At 40.8% G+C, this 13,744-nt stretch overlaps 1 protein-coding gene across 3 annotated transcripts in view; it reads right to left on the reverse strand.

Annotated features, from left to right (window-relative positions):
- The window catches only part of rnf213a (ring finger protein 213a), a 30,586-nt gene extending 16,904 nt beyond the window's left edge, over positions 1 to 13,682 (reverse strand). The window contains exons 1-27 of one of the 3 annotated variants that reach the window (XM_047343802.1): positions 13,418 to 13,682; positions 11,962 to 12,081; positions 11,252 to 11,406; positions 10,754 to 10,918; positions 9,592 to 10,260; positions 9,039 to 9,199; positions 8,754 to 8,924; positions 8,395 to 8,594; positions 8,003 to 8,292; positions 7,657 to 7,916; positions 7,361 to 7,573; positions 7,061 to 7,253; positions 6,923 to 6,978; positions 6,069 to 6,243; positions 5,828 to 5,971; positions 5,612 to 5,710; positions 5,406 to 5,528; positions 5,075 to 5,258; positions 4,760 to 4,933; positions 4,465 to 4,617; positions 3,765 to 4,384; positions 3,090 to 3,249; positions 2,776 to 2,993; positions 2,335 to 2,472; positions 2,049 to 2,213; positions 311 to 1,595; positions 16 to 197 (exon numbers count right to left, since the gene is read on the reverse strand). In XM_047343802.1, coding sequence (XP_047199758.1) covers positions 16 to 197; positions 311 to 1,595; positions 2,049 to 2,213; positions 2,335 to 2,472; positions 2,776 to 2,993; positions 3,090 to 3,249; positions 3,765 to 4,384; positions 4,465 to 4,617; positions 4,760 to 4,933; positions 5,075 to 5,258; positions 5,406 to 5,528; positions 5,612 to 5,710; positions 5,828 to 5,971; positions 6,069 to 6,243; positions 6,923 to 6,978; positions 7,061 to 7,253; positions 7,361 to 7,573; positions 7,657 to 7,916; positions 8,003 to 8,292; positions 8,395 to 8,594; positions 8,754 to 8,924; positions 9,039 to 9,199; positions 9,592 to 10,260; positions 10,754 to 10,918; positions 11,252 to 11,406; positions 11,962 to 12,061 — 6,453 coding nt within the window. In that variant the 5' untranslated portion in view covers positions 12,062 to 12,081; positions 13,418 to 13,682. The remainder of the gene's footprint in view (positions 1 to 15; positions 198 to 310; positions 1,596 to 2,048; positions 2,214 to 2,334; positions 2,473 to 2,775; positions 2,994 to 3,089; positions 3,250 to 3,764; positions 4,385 to 4,464; positions 4,618 to 4,759; positions 4,934 to 5,074; positions 5,259 to 5,405; positions 5,529 to 5,611; positions 5,711 to 5,827; positions 5,972 to 6,068; positions 6,244 to 6,922; positions 6,979 to 7,060; positions 7,254 to 7,360; positions 7,574 to 7,656; positions 7,917 to 8,002; positions 8,293 to 8,394; positions 8,595 to 8,753; positions 8,925 to 9,038; positions 9,200 to 9,591; positions 10,261 to 10,753; positions 10,919 to 11,251; positions 11,407 to 11,961; positions 12,082 to 13,417) is intronic. The other 2 variants (XM_047343804.1, XM_047343803.1) reach the window with 2 other exon arrangements.
- Positions 13,683 to 13,744: the final 62 nt, after the last annotated feature.

A 13,744-nucleotide genomic window follows, 5' to 3' on the forward strand; every position in this document is an offset into this window, starting at 1 on the left:
CAAACTCATTATTACCGATGATGTGATGTCGAAATGGAACATTGTGAGTTCTTTCCTCTTGGGGGTGTCCAACAGAGATTGAAGGACAACATTCTCATCCACCTTAGGTTCAATTAAGCGAATGCATTTCCTCATTGACGGCTTTTCGGTTGAGTGCTTCAGTTTCTCATACAGCCTCTTGATGTAGAGAGATTTACCTGCAATTTAAAGTATAGGTCATTATGGGTGGTATTGATAGTAATCGCAGTGAATAGTCATCATGTGAACAATCAATTCTCAATTTCAATCTGCCTATTTAATACATACGCACCAACGCCAGCCCTTTTGGATGAGACGACACCAACGCACAGTCGGTCTGTGAATGCAGCTGCAGCACTGCATTGATCTGCTGGGACGCTGTAGTGACTGTGGAGGTACCTCTGGATCCTTGCAAATGGCTCCTGGGGAACTATGTGCAATCTGTGCTGGCTGAAGGCTGAGGGAAGGTAGGCATGTTCTCTCTCTGAGCTGCAGATGATGACAAGTCTGTAGTCTTTCCTGCTCTGCATTTTCATTCGCTGAAAGAAGCTCTCAAGTTTAGAGCTCACGTCATAAGTGAGCAGATCTCCATACAGCAGAGAGTATATCTTGTCTCCTCTGTAGCCGGTGCTGAGACAGCGTCTGAGGAATAGCTCCACCTGTTCATATGGTGTTGAGGAGTTGCACAAGAGGACTTCATCATAGGTGGGAAGTGGCTCACATTCGCTACTCATGTAAATGGAGATGCAAGAAGTCAGGACCTCATCCTGTGGGCAAATGATCAAGTTAGGCTTTCCTGTGACCAAGCCTTTAGGTAGCTGCCTCCTGATGAAATTACCCATGTAATCATCAGTAATGTCTTCTTCACCCTCATCTTCTTCACTCTTGTCTTTTCTGTTAGCCAGTATCTCCAACAATTGCCCAAGACTGTTTGTACCAAGAACGTGCGGGAGAAAATTATTCATGTCTTTCATATAAGCATTCCATATCAGATCAAATTTTTGGGAACCATTCGTTTGTTCCAAAAGACTTGGTAGAGGATCCAGTTCGCTGATGAAGTCCGAGTCTCCCAGCTCACTTGGCACCATGACAAACGTCTGAAACTCAATGTCCTCATTTTGCTCTGGTGGTTTTGTGACGATTTCATACCGGAGTGCATGCCACACATGCCTCAAGTCGAAGGATGTGCAATTTTGCTTGACAAAGGAGAGCATCATGAGAACTTGGTCCTCCACATTGGTCACATTTTGCTGAGTCAGCTTGCTGCACAGGTAGACGATCTGTTCGGCTGTGAAGTAGTTAAGATAGTAATGTTGGGACCTCTGCTTGTCCACAAAATCCCTCCAGTAGTCCAGGCATTTCTCCATTTTCCTGCAAAGTTCAGGGAGCTGCTCCTCGATGCAGCCCTCCACAATGACAGCACCGAGAACACTGCCCAGGTTAAAGTCCATCATTATGCTGGGTTCATTGCTGCTTAAACAGCAGTTGATTTGTGCTTCCCAGTGTCTGAACAGAGGATTCCCAGCAGTGTAGAGGGCAATAAATGCCTCAGCTAGTCTCTGAACACTGGCAAAAACCTGAAAGATAAAGAAGAAACTACAGTCAAATGCAGTTTATACATTTTTGTATGTACTGTATATTCATTCAGTATATTCTTCAGCATAAGGTGGAAAACAGTTGTACTTATAAAACAACTAATCTTTTAATATAATGTAGCGACCAAATTTGCTAAATCTCTAACAATAGTAATACATGTTATATTCAAACCAGAATTAATATGTTCCATCAAATAAAATCTAGTTTACAGCTTTAAAAATGAATTGTATGCAGACAGATTATACAGTATCACAGTATGTGTGCTGTATCACTATAAACTATATGATAACCTCCATAGATATATACACAAAATATTACTCATGATTATTTCAAAATAAAAGTACAAGTACAAGTATTTCTATTATATATAATAGCATTCAAGCTTCCATGCTAAACAAAACGGCCTTAAATAAAAGTGCAACATTTCAGTTTACCTCTGCAAAGTGATCAACATCGTTCTGTCCTTGATCCGCTTTCCCAGACATCAGCATGAGTTTATTCTGCAGCTCCCTCAGGTCCTCAAGAGAGTACCAGCGCATCTGCTGACCCTCATCATGCTCCTCAGGAATCTGCAGCTTCAAGGCGGTGTCAAGACTCAACTAGATTGAGAAAAAACAGAAATACACTCTGATACATCATTTTGAAGGAACTCTGTTCTCGGAGTTAACATCTGTGCTGTACGGCCAAAGGGATGCAATTAACTTTGATTTCGTTACTTACCGTTTTTACATTTTGTGCACTGATCAGGTAGACACCCTTTTTGTTGATTGCTGACGCCAAGGAGAGAGACGACAGCTCCACTGATCCGTGGCTGTCCTTCACAGTCTTCAGCCATTCCAAGTGTCGTGCACTGTCCCGCTACAAGAGATAAAATTCGTAAATACGGTGTTATTTTATATTTATGTTTTATGAGGTTAGCATTAACACAAGTAGCCAGTATGACATTCAAATTCATATGACTGTCAATTATCAATGTGTACTAGATATATTGATTGTAAATCATCTGCGGGATTTGTCCATCACAAAGTGTCTCCAAATGACTGGCATCACCAATAAGTCCTTCTTCAGGGTAGAAGTCATATCCAAGGTTTAATTTTAAAGCCAAAAATTCAAGTCCTGCTCTAGCTTATTAGTACAAATATGAGCAAGGCGTCTTCTTACCAGTTTTTTCGGTAGGTTGCCATCGTTCTCCAAAGCTTTCCAGAGCTTCTTCTGCACCTCCTTGAAGGCGGGAAAACCAGAGTCTGGTTTGAGCTCATAAAGCATCGGGGAGTAGCCAAGGACAGCATCATGGAAGCAAGCAACGCGATCCACGTCCATATCATTCTCTCCCGCAGAGATGGAAGCCAAGTCAACAAACACCTTCAACTCGTTGATATCTGATAAAAAATAACATTTATAAATAATTTGCTTGAATGAGAATTATACACAATTTTATTTTGCAACTAAAATTAAAAAAAAGGACTACTTTTTACCTTCAAGGGCATCCTTGACCCATTTTACAAAGTGTCCTCTGAGTCCCAGCTCCCGGAGGCACTGTCTGCGCGGCTCATCGATGTCCACCAGAACCTTCTTTGCCTGCATCAAGTCGTTGTCGATCCGATTGAGCTGCTCTTTCTGAAAGTCTGCGTGACTCTGAAATTAGGAAGACAAAATTTAAGATTCCTAAAATAGTTCTGAGTAAATCACACCCACTAATCACCTCAACATCATCAGCAGATTATTACCTGCGCCAAGGAGGTTATGTTTTCATTTACGTTTGTAAATTTGAAGGATTATATAAATCCAAATTGACAGATTAACATGAAACTTAACATTGCAAGGGTTATTCCACATTTTCATTGATTTCTCAAAGAATTCATGGATCTTGATAAAAAATATCAGCCATGTTCAGGGGACTGATGAGTGTGTGTAAATTGGTGCAGATCCAAATAAATATCTGGATCTAGTGAATTAAAATCTGGTTTCAGGGACTGTTGGGCCTCGGCGGAGGTATGCATTTTACTGATTGCTATTTAAATTTGTGTATGCATTATCTCTACACATACATTGTATTACACATGTGGTGTGCAGAAGGAGGTTTGTAGCCGACAAACGTTTTACACAAGACTTTTGGGTGCAATATACAAAATTCAAATGTGGCCACTTACAACTTCAGTGAGAGTCTCGAGAACCCCGAAGTCCCCCTGCAGATGAAGCGTCTCTTTAACCATCATGATGATTTGAGCTGAAGCCACGGCGAGATGAAGCTCGTGATACTGCTCAATCTGTTGAACCCTGCTGTTGATCCACTTTTTGTCGGTTGATTTATCAACTCTGCACATGATGTCCATGTCCTGCGCAAGCTCTTCGTACTTCCCCTTGTACGCTCCAAAGAGCTGGTTGACCTCCTCGAGCATTATGCTGCCTTTCTTCAGAGAAGCGTAGATGCCTTTGTAATTTTCATAGCAAGGCAGGAAAACTTCATTGTGCATCATTTCTGGTGTTGCCATAATGTCTGCTACTTGCTGTTCGTTGGGATCATCCAAAGTAACTTCTTCGGTGACCCAGAGTTTGGCTTGTTGCTCCCAGCACACTTTGAATATATAGCTGTCTCTGAAGGTGTACAGGGTCTCCGCCATTTCTTTGATTTCTTCACCCAGACTGAAGTAGGTGACAACGCCAGCCATCTCAGAGGGCAGTTCATCAAATGGATGAACCTCCATGAAAAGGTTCAGGGGCTTGACGTCAACGTTGACCCGTTGTGTCTCTTCCATGTCGGCAACATCGACTGTCGTGTGATTTGAAAAAGCAGGTGTTAAAGTTGTGGCAACATTAGGATCAAACCAAACTGACTGATTCACTCAATACCTGTCATGTGTTCCTCAAGTTTGTGGCTCATTGTTAAGAACATGTCCACAAGCTTCTTCTCGTGGTACACGGCTTTCACTTCGTTTTCTCTGCATTGCAACAGCCTCCTCATTTTGGCAGTATCTTTATATTGTTCATTCTCAGAGAGGCAATCTGTCAAAATCAAACCACACGCACAAATGTAAATATTTCTATTAGGCCAGTGCACAGGAACATAAGCGTGTTCAGGGGTTACTTTCATCAAATGCAAAACAAATGTCTGGAGAAATCTTTCAAACTTATTTAGACTTTTTACCGATTTTCAGCAGTTCTAGGAAGAAATCTCTCTTCTCCAGAATGATGTTGAGCAGACTGATCTGAATTTTTCCATGGACCAGTTGATCGTTGATGGCTGTGAAGGATGATATGGCAATAGCAAATCTATCCCTGGCGTCCTGAGAGAGGGTCTCGATCAGCTTTTCTTCCGCCCCTGCAATGGCAGAAATTCCATGTCAGTGTTTTGTCTAAATCAACAGCAATGTCTTCTTTGCCTGACTGACTTTGAGATCACGACAGGCCATCACTCCCTTAACCATGTCTAAATCTTTTTTTCTTTAATGTGAGGAAATACCGTGTAGTTTGAAAACGTCTTTGGCTGCACTCCAGGAGAGAAGGTGCCTGAGGACCACTTCTTCATCTTCTTCATAGTTTCCTTGACGGTCCCTCGGCCATGATTTCTGGATGATGGCTGAGAGGAGTTTCCCAAACTTCCAGTTTATCTTGAGCCTCTCAAACAGTTTGCCCTCAGACTTGGTCTGCATAAGAAGTAAAACAGCAAAGAGGATTATGTGCATATTTTAGATAGGTGCAGTGGCCTTGTGACTTCCAGAAATTCAAATTTTTGAATACACGATAAAAGTGTTGTTAGGTATGACAAGAGGAAGAATGAGGAGTCTTCATACCTGGCACAAAGATGTAACCGCCTCAAGAGCACACCTCTCAATACTAGCAGAAATATGTGGATGGGAATCACTGAGTTCTTCTATTTTTGTGCAGTAGAATTCAATTTGATCCACAGCTTGTTCCTGAAACCACAAAAACATAAATTATGTTAAATATGTTAAATTGTTAAACTTTTACTGAAATTTACAAAACGTGCATGACGTACCTGTTTGTACTTGCCCTCAAAATCCCTTGTGAACTTCTGTCTCCACTCTTCTTTGCAATCTTCATCTTTGAAGTCGACGGCAATTATGTTGTTCCACATCTGTAAATCACGACCAACAAAAAAGGGACAATTTACCAGTATTCTCTGACAGAAATGCATTGTGAGCATATGTCTATATGTTTGGTTTTATTTACAAAATATAACAAAACTGCTCACTTCCATCTCCGCTGTGACCTTTACTTGAAACAAGGATGTCACGGACGTTTTGAGCAAACCATATCTGAAGGAGCGATTGATCCAGTCTCTCATAATGGTTATCGCCTGAGAGATGAAGTCTTTTGCATATTGCTGCTCTGTCTCCTGAAAAGGAATTATAATCAGGCCAAGTATATTTGAGATCAGCAAAACTTAATTCTGGTTGAAAAGGTAATGGCTCGTTCACATTGACTTCACATACCTGTTGTTTTTTACAATGAACAAAGTCTGAAACTGATGCAACCAGATTCATGCAGGCTATGGGAATATTAGTGGTGTCCGGGCCATATGATGCTGGTTTGACTGCTCTGCAGATCTTCTCTAACAGTTTCACTGCTGTCGCAAGACACTCTCTCCTGTAGGCCTCAGTAAAATAACTATGATGAGGAAAAAGAAGAATGCAAAATTGAAATGATCAACTTGGACAAACATGTCAACCCTTCATAGAGAAATGTACAGAAGAGTGTTAGGGCCAGGCATAAGGAATACAAGTGAGAAGATGAAGATTTAGTTTTTCCATTTTGTATTTCAAGTATTAAGTTTAAATGTTCAAGAAGTAAGTCGATATAAATCTGATTTTTTTTTAATTTTGCATATGGAGAATAAATTTAAAAGTTCAAGATTAAAGTCGAACTTTTAAGAATATATCAAACTACTAACAACTGCAAAATGCCTTTTGGAGATGAATTGGTGAAATTAAACTTTCAACTGTCAGTTTTGGTGCCATGGAAATTATTTATTTTTTTAGCTCATAAACACAGTGTGGTGATCAGTATTAAAGCTTTGAAGATATTGTGCCTAAAACCATCTGTTCAGAGGGAGAAACCACACAAGTCTTTTTCATTTGCCTGGTCTTAACCCTCCTCTGTTAAATGTCATTTCATGGTCTACACAGGGATAAAGAGCCATGCAAGAACACTGAACAACAAAATCACTTGTCTTAAAACGTGTGTTTAGACAATGACAGTTTACCGACAAACACAAATAATCAGTGACTTCATGCCTTTACAATTCAATAAAAAAAAAAAATCAGCTAAATTTAGAAGAGCGAGTCACCTGTATTTTTCTTCAATTAGTTGTGTTTGGATGTGCGAGAGAATGCCAGTCACTGCCTGTAAAACAGAAGCCCAAGATTAATTGAATTTAATGCACTCTAACCCCGAAATGTATTATTTACAAATGTTTCCACTTCACCTCGGAGGTACTGTAGCCAACATCCTGAGGAGCTTTATTAAAGAAAACAAGAAGTATGTCCAAAAGCTCAATGTCGATGTTGCCGATCCACTCCATCAGTTCATCAACTGGCAGCAGGAACAAGCAGGATCGTGTGAGAAGTGCATCCACCTCCATCAAGTGTCTGTGGCTCTTTATCAGGTTCACAAGTGCCCTAAAAACAGGACAGCGGTAAAAAAAAAGGAGCAGAGTAACTCCCACTTATCTGCAGATAAATGCACTGTGTAATCTCAACTTTGGTAAAGTTAGGGGGACTCTTACTGTCTCTGTTGACTGCTCATGTATGTCCCTGCACTAATTTCAAGGCCTTGCAAACCGGCCCAGGATGAGCCGTACTTCACGTTTCCAGAAGTCGGTATTTCGAAGGGCTTTGTGGTGCCTTTGAGGAGGTGGAGGAGCGGCAGCACCAGAATCCATCGGGGGTTTCCCGCTTTTCTCACCGCATTTATCAGAGACTCCAAATATGCTGGGAGACTATAACAAAAATTGTAAAATATGCAGTGATTTTCAGTTATTTACTGGAGAAGATGAATGACTGGGAAAGATTCGGTACTTACTTTTTGAGAATAATGACATCCTTTGAGAGATCTGCCCAGTACTGAAGGAAATCCTCTTTGCTTTGTTTGGGCAGGCAAAGCATGGTGCAGAGCTTATAAAGCTCAGATTCATTTAGACGGATATCATGCCTCTTACATACACATAGCATGATCACAGCCGCCCTCATGGGGTCGTGAATGTAGAGCATCTTCCCATCTCCATCCTTCAGCCACTGAGGAACCAGGCTCGTCAGCATGAACTCTTTCAGCATCTTCCTCACCTAAGAGGAGAAATCCACAGGTAATCAATCTACCTGGGTGTTTGTAAGCCATGTATAATTTTACTATGCCAAGATTATGAACTTACATCGTCTTTTCCATAATCTAAGGACTTCCACTTCTTATGTGTCTCCTCATAAACAAAGGGGTCCCCGTAAACCTCAAAGAACTGATTCAGTTGAATCAGAAAACTTTTCAGATTGATCTCACTCCAGCTACTGAGAAGATCAAATATGGTGGAAAGCATTATTTTCCCAGCGATCTCTCTGCCTTTAATCAGACTCATCCTTTGTTCCGGCCAAAAGGTTTCTTTAATGCGTTTGAGAACATTCTTTGTTGGTTCGACACAGATGATGTCATCATACTGATGCCAGTCCCCTTTAACAAAAAAGACAGAAGACAGACATTTGAGGATGAGAATGAAAAATCCTGTATTCAAATCCTCTTGTTATAAATGGCCTCAGTCAATTATGTATTTACCTTCATTGAGGAATCCGGACTTTACAAACAAACATCTGTTGGTCGTCTTTTTAGAATCAATTTTGTAAATGAACTCAAACTCATATTTTTCCTTTTTTCTGTGGTAGACAATATATTTGTATGGTATCGACTCAGTTGCAGCTTTACTTTTGCTTGTCGTCAGACTGCCCTCAACAAGAAAACCATGGTCTTCGAGACGCCTGTGTGAGGAGGAGAAGAAAGTAAAATTTACTTGGTGATGAGTGCAGGTTGGGCACTGGACCCGATTCTACAGATGTTCTCCCGAGTTCATGTCTAAAAACGGCTTCAGCTGCAGGTGGCCACCATCTGAACTTCACCGACCATTTTAGAAAACATACCTGGTCACTTGCAGCTCAACTGCATTTTCCTCCCATGACCTCCCAATGGGAGACCCAGCCCTGATAAAGATCTGATCCTCATCCGGATCAAATTTGAAATCCTTCGAGAGAACGGCGTGGAAGTAAATCGTGAGTCTGTCGTGCGCTGCAATGGTCTGGTTCGTGGTCGGCCTAAAAGGCGAGAATAAATGAACACAAAAATACTGCAGTAAATATTACACACATCGGGATTAACCTGGCAAAAAAATTATCATAGTGTGCAGCCATCAAAGACAACGTCATCACCTTTTGGGCGGTGGGCCAGCGGGTGTGTTGGATTCTGTGTTGTCCGCACCGTCGTCCTCTGAGGTTTGTGCTGGAGTCGAGTCCTGCCCACTTCCAGACTGCTGCACCTCCATGGGCTCTACTTTCACCTCTGGGTCAACACTTGAGCCTGTAGTGACCACCTGTACAAGGATCGATAAATATGTATCCTAAATATATACCGTCATAGGGCTGTTGGTATGAACTTCAGGAGTCTGAGATTCTAATTCAAATATTAAAAAATACTATATGATTGCTGTAATTGTATTTTATATATATATATATATATATATATATAATATACATAACAATGAATAACATTTTCACTGTGTTTAGTTGTGAATTGCTTATTAATTGCATTTAAAATGTTCATTCAACATTTGAATTTAATTTGAATATTAAAATAATAAGAAATAAACATTGATTGCCAGCCCTACACCCTAAACACCTGCAAATCATGTAGACAGATTTAAATGTAGGTTTCTGCTTCTCAATAAGAATAATAACTTTGTTAATACGTTTCACTCAGCGTTACCTTTGATGACGTTCCATTGCCAAAAACCATCTTTTCTTTGGCTGCCACATTCTGCGTCTGTTTCTGGTCCTGCTGACTCTTTCCTTTATGTTTGGTTTGTCCCGTCTGCTTCACACTTGGTTCTACATTGGCGTTCTGGTCCAGTGAAGGCTGCTCAGTGACTACTGCATCTTTCTTTGATTTTTTTCCGTCAGCCTTTTGATCTTTAGGGTTAGCGGCCTTGGTCCTTTTACCAGTACCTGACTGAGGAGTCGTACCCTTGTCCTCTGACGTGGGGTGTTGAGTCGGAGTGTCGGCCACTGCTGTCTTGAGTGTCTGATCCTCATTCGATTTCTGTGCGTTGCTCTCTACCTCATTGGAGTGTGCTTGACTTTCCTCCAACTGCCTCGCTGTCGCAGCAGGATTTTCACTTTGGATGTCTTGTGCGTCTTCAGACGGGGCAGCAGGGCTGTTGGCTACTAAGGAACTGGGCTGGCTCTCCACCGAGGAGGCCTCATCTTGGAGTGAGGCTGGTGTTTCATCCACTGCTTTGTTTGAGCTTTCACTGTCAGAGGAGCCTCTTCTGCTCTGCGTCCCCTGGTTGTCTTCCAGGGAGACATGTGACAGGCTCTGCTCCGGGTCTGACACTATGTTGCCATCTTTCTTCTTTTTATTCTTCTTCTTTTTTTTCTATCATGACAAAAAGGTAGAGGATCAGTTTTAAAATCCACTTTACTGGTAATCCACAGATCATTACTTTCGTTGGCATCAATTAAATATCTAAGCTACTTTTAAAATGTATGTAAAATGATGTGTTGTATTATTAATATTTCACGCGTGAATGTCCTACGAGTAAAGTAGCGTTTCAGTTTACAAATATTTAAAGAGGTACCTTTTCGGTTGTGACTGTCAAACTAAGTAATACAAATTACTTCTATGTCATTCGTACATACAGAGTGTCCAGTTCATTGGGTTTCCAACAATGCAACAGTCCTAAAATGAAGCTTGTAATGTTCAGTTTTACAGAGATGCTAATTCAGCTTTATGGATCTTTTTGGAGGATACAGATTTCAGAAGATGTTTCTGTTGTTCAGCCTTCCCACACTGATTTAAATGGGATGGGCAGAACCTGTCAGTATAAAGCAATATGATTGAAATGCAAATCAGTGACAGTCATAATCACCTTCTTCTTCTGGTTGCCGGTGTTCTCTTCATTTTGTTGTTTGGGGGATTCCTTGGATTCCTTGCTGTCCACAGGTTGGACGTTTTTCTGTGGTACTGATTTCTCAGTTGTACCTTTCAAGTCTGCTTTCAAGGATTGGGGCTCACTTTCTGCAGCTGGAATGTCCTACGAGTAAAGTAGCGTTTCAGTTTACAAATATTTAAAGAGGTACCTTTTCGGTTGTGACTGTCAAACTAAGTAATACAAATTAGTTCTATGTCATTAGTACAGAGTTGCCAGTTCATTGGGTTTCCAACAATGCAACAGTCCTAAAATGAAGCTTGTAATGTTCAGGTTTACAGAGATGCTAATTCAACTTCATGGATCTTTTCGGAGGATACAGATTTCAAAATATGTTTCTGTTGTTCAGCCTTCCCACACTGATTTAAATGGGATGGGCAGAACCTGTCAGTATAAAGCAATATGATTGAAATGCAAATCAGTGACAGTCATAATCACCTTCTTCTTCTGGTTGCCGGTGTTCTCTTCATTTTGTTGTTTGGGGGATTCCTTGGATTCCTTGCTGTCCACAGGTATGACGTTTTTCTGTGGTACAGATTTCTCAGTTGTACCTTCCAAGTCTGCTTTCAAGGATTGGGGCTCACCTTCTGCAGCTGGAATAAAGACACACGTTAAAACTAAATCGGACATCAAGTATTGGGACTTATCTACAGTTATTTACATATTTCTCGTCACATCATGTTTGTTTTCTTGTTTGTGTGTTTGTTGATTAGCAGGATTATGCAAAACCTATGAGACAGATTACCATGAAACTGGAGGGGTGTGTTACGGGTCAGGGAAGAACAGACTAAATTTTGATGCAGATCCAGATCAGGGGGCTGATCTAGGAATTCTTTTTTTCACTTTCTTGCAAGTTAAGTTGTTTTCCAACATTTTCCTTTATGTTAATGAATGAATGAATGAAGGAAGGAAGGAATTAATGAACAACATCTAATGTGTGTGTGTATATTTCACACACACACATTAGATTTCTCATTGAGGCCTCTATGGAAAACTGGCAGCATTAATGTAGAGTAGACTCGTGTTCTCCAAATTAATTCTGTAAGGTGTATTAAGAAACATAAAAACAGTCTTTATAGAGACCCTGTGAATTAAATCGTGAAGAAAACTGTAAATCATCAACCACATTTCTACATGAAACTACTCACCCTGTGTGTTTGCAGGTTGGACAGTCAACTTCCGGCCACACTCACTGCAGAACTTGGCTGTCTTCTCCGAAACATTATGGCCACATTGTGGACACTTCATCTTTAGGCTTGAGTTGTTCTCTGCAAAAGGAGGGGAGGACACGTCTTCAATGAAAAGTGCCTTGTATTACACCATGCGGCAAGTTCCTTTCACTTTCCATTCTGCCAGTTTCTGCAAAACAATCATCCTGAACACACCCTTTCAAAGAAACTGACCTAGAAACATTTAGATAAGCGATGGAGGTGAAAATAACAGTGTAAAGAGAAAACTGCAACATGATGCACCTACAGACTAGTTAATGATTTCAGCCTAAAGGCAGGGGGGAAACAGAAGGTCTCACTGGGCAATATAATAAAAAAAATAAAAGACTGCACCACCTTAAAGTTTAAGAAATAAAAACAGGTTAGACATCTAAAAGCCTGATAAGACAAATTACTCAGAGACACTCCTGGTTCAGCTGCGGTGGAAAACTAGTCAAACAGCATTCTAAAAAGAGACATCATGTAAATCATCAATGACCTAAAAAAGTCCAGGTAAATATAAGTAAAATAATGAATTATATATCTTTATATTTAGATATATGTTTTAATGTAATGAATTAACAGTTGAATGTATTACCACTGAATTTTATGCAATTGCTTGAGCATTACTACATGTGCTCATCACTGATGCTGCTGTCTTTGTGGAATCCCTCCGGATTTCTGAATTTTCTGCCCAAAATCTGAGATTACAGTTACATTAAACCTACAGAAGGCAGTGTTGTGAATGAGAATCAATATTTTTAACAATTGTTTTTCTCAAGGAAATGTGTAAAATTATGCTTTCGTGTGTGGAAATCATAACATTGGTGCGCAAGAAACCCGGAAAAGAATAATAAGCAAACTAAAAGTATATAAACAAGACAGGGCAGTTAATTATGTCATATAAATCATATAAATGTGCGGGAGAGAGTAAATAAATAAATAAAAGCTGCAAGAGCTAGAGGGAATCCTCCTGTTCAGTAAAAGATCTTTGGCTCCGAGGCGAAGCCAATCACAGGCTGTGTTGCGGGAAGTCACTTCCTGTTTCGGTTCCTGCCTCTAACGTCATTTGGAAACAGCCAAAACGCTTCAGAAACAAACACAACGATGGCTGCGATCGTTCCTGCAGCTTCATTACACGTTTATTAACTGTATCCACGCAGCAGAGCCACTCTGAACAAGTGCCGTTGCTTCAACTAATAAAGAACCGACTGACTCCCTGCGTAGTGTGGCGACGAGCTACATAGCTAGCGTTAGCCCTCTCAGTTTGATCCTGACTCACTTCACAGAACCGACAGCGACATTAAGAACATGTGTCAGGTGAAGAACATGTGAAGAACATGTGAAGAACATGTGTCAGGTGTATGACGTGGTGTTTAAACATGATGGGACTCACCGGTGACACTGGTCCAGTAGCTGCTCCAGTTTGCAGAGGACTAGTTCACTTAGTTTAAAATTCAGATCTGCACGTTGTCGTCTGTAAAGCATTGAAACTGGTTTCCGCCATTAACCGAGTGCCTGCGTCTGACTTATTTCTATTCTTCTTCCTCTTCTCTGCAAAACCACCAGACCCACAGCTCATCTCGCCATGTAGAGCTCCGACGCACCGGGCGCAGAGTCACGTCTGGTCGGAGCTGTTGTCCACTCGTTTCCGTAAGTTCTCTAAGGTTTCGTTTTTTGGAAAATGGGCGTCAACAACTAATAGTTACGTTTCTTTATGATT

The sequence above is a fragment of the Hippoglossus stenolepis genome, chromosome 16 (assembly GCF_022539355.2).
Source record: "Hippoglossus stenolepis isolate QCI-W04-F060 chromosome 16, HSTE1.2, whole genome shotgun sequence".
In the NCBI taxonomy this organism is placed as follows: domain Eukaryota; kingdom Metazoa; phylum Chordata; class Actinopteri; order Pleuronectiformes; family Pleuronectidae; genus Hippoglossus; species Hippoglossus stenolepis.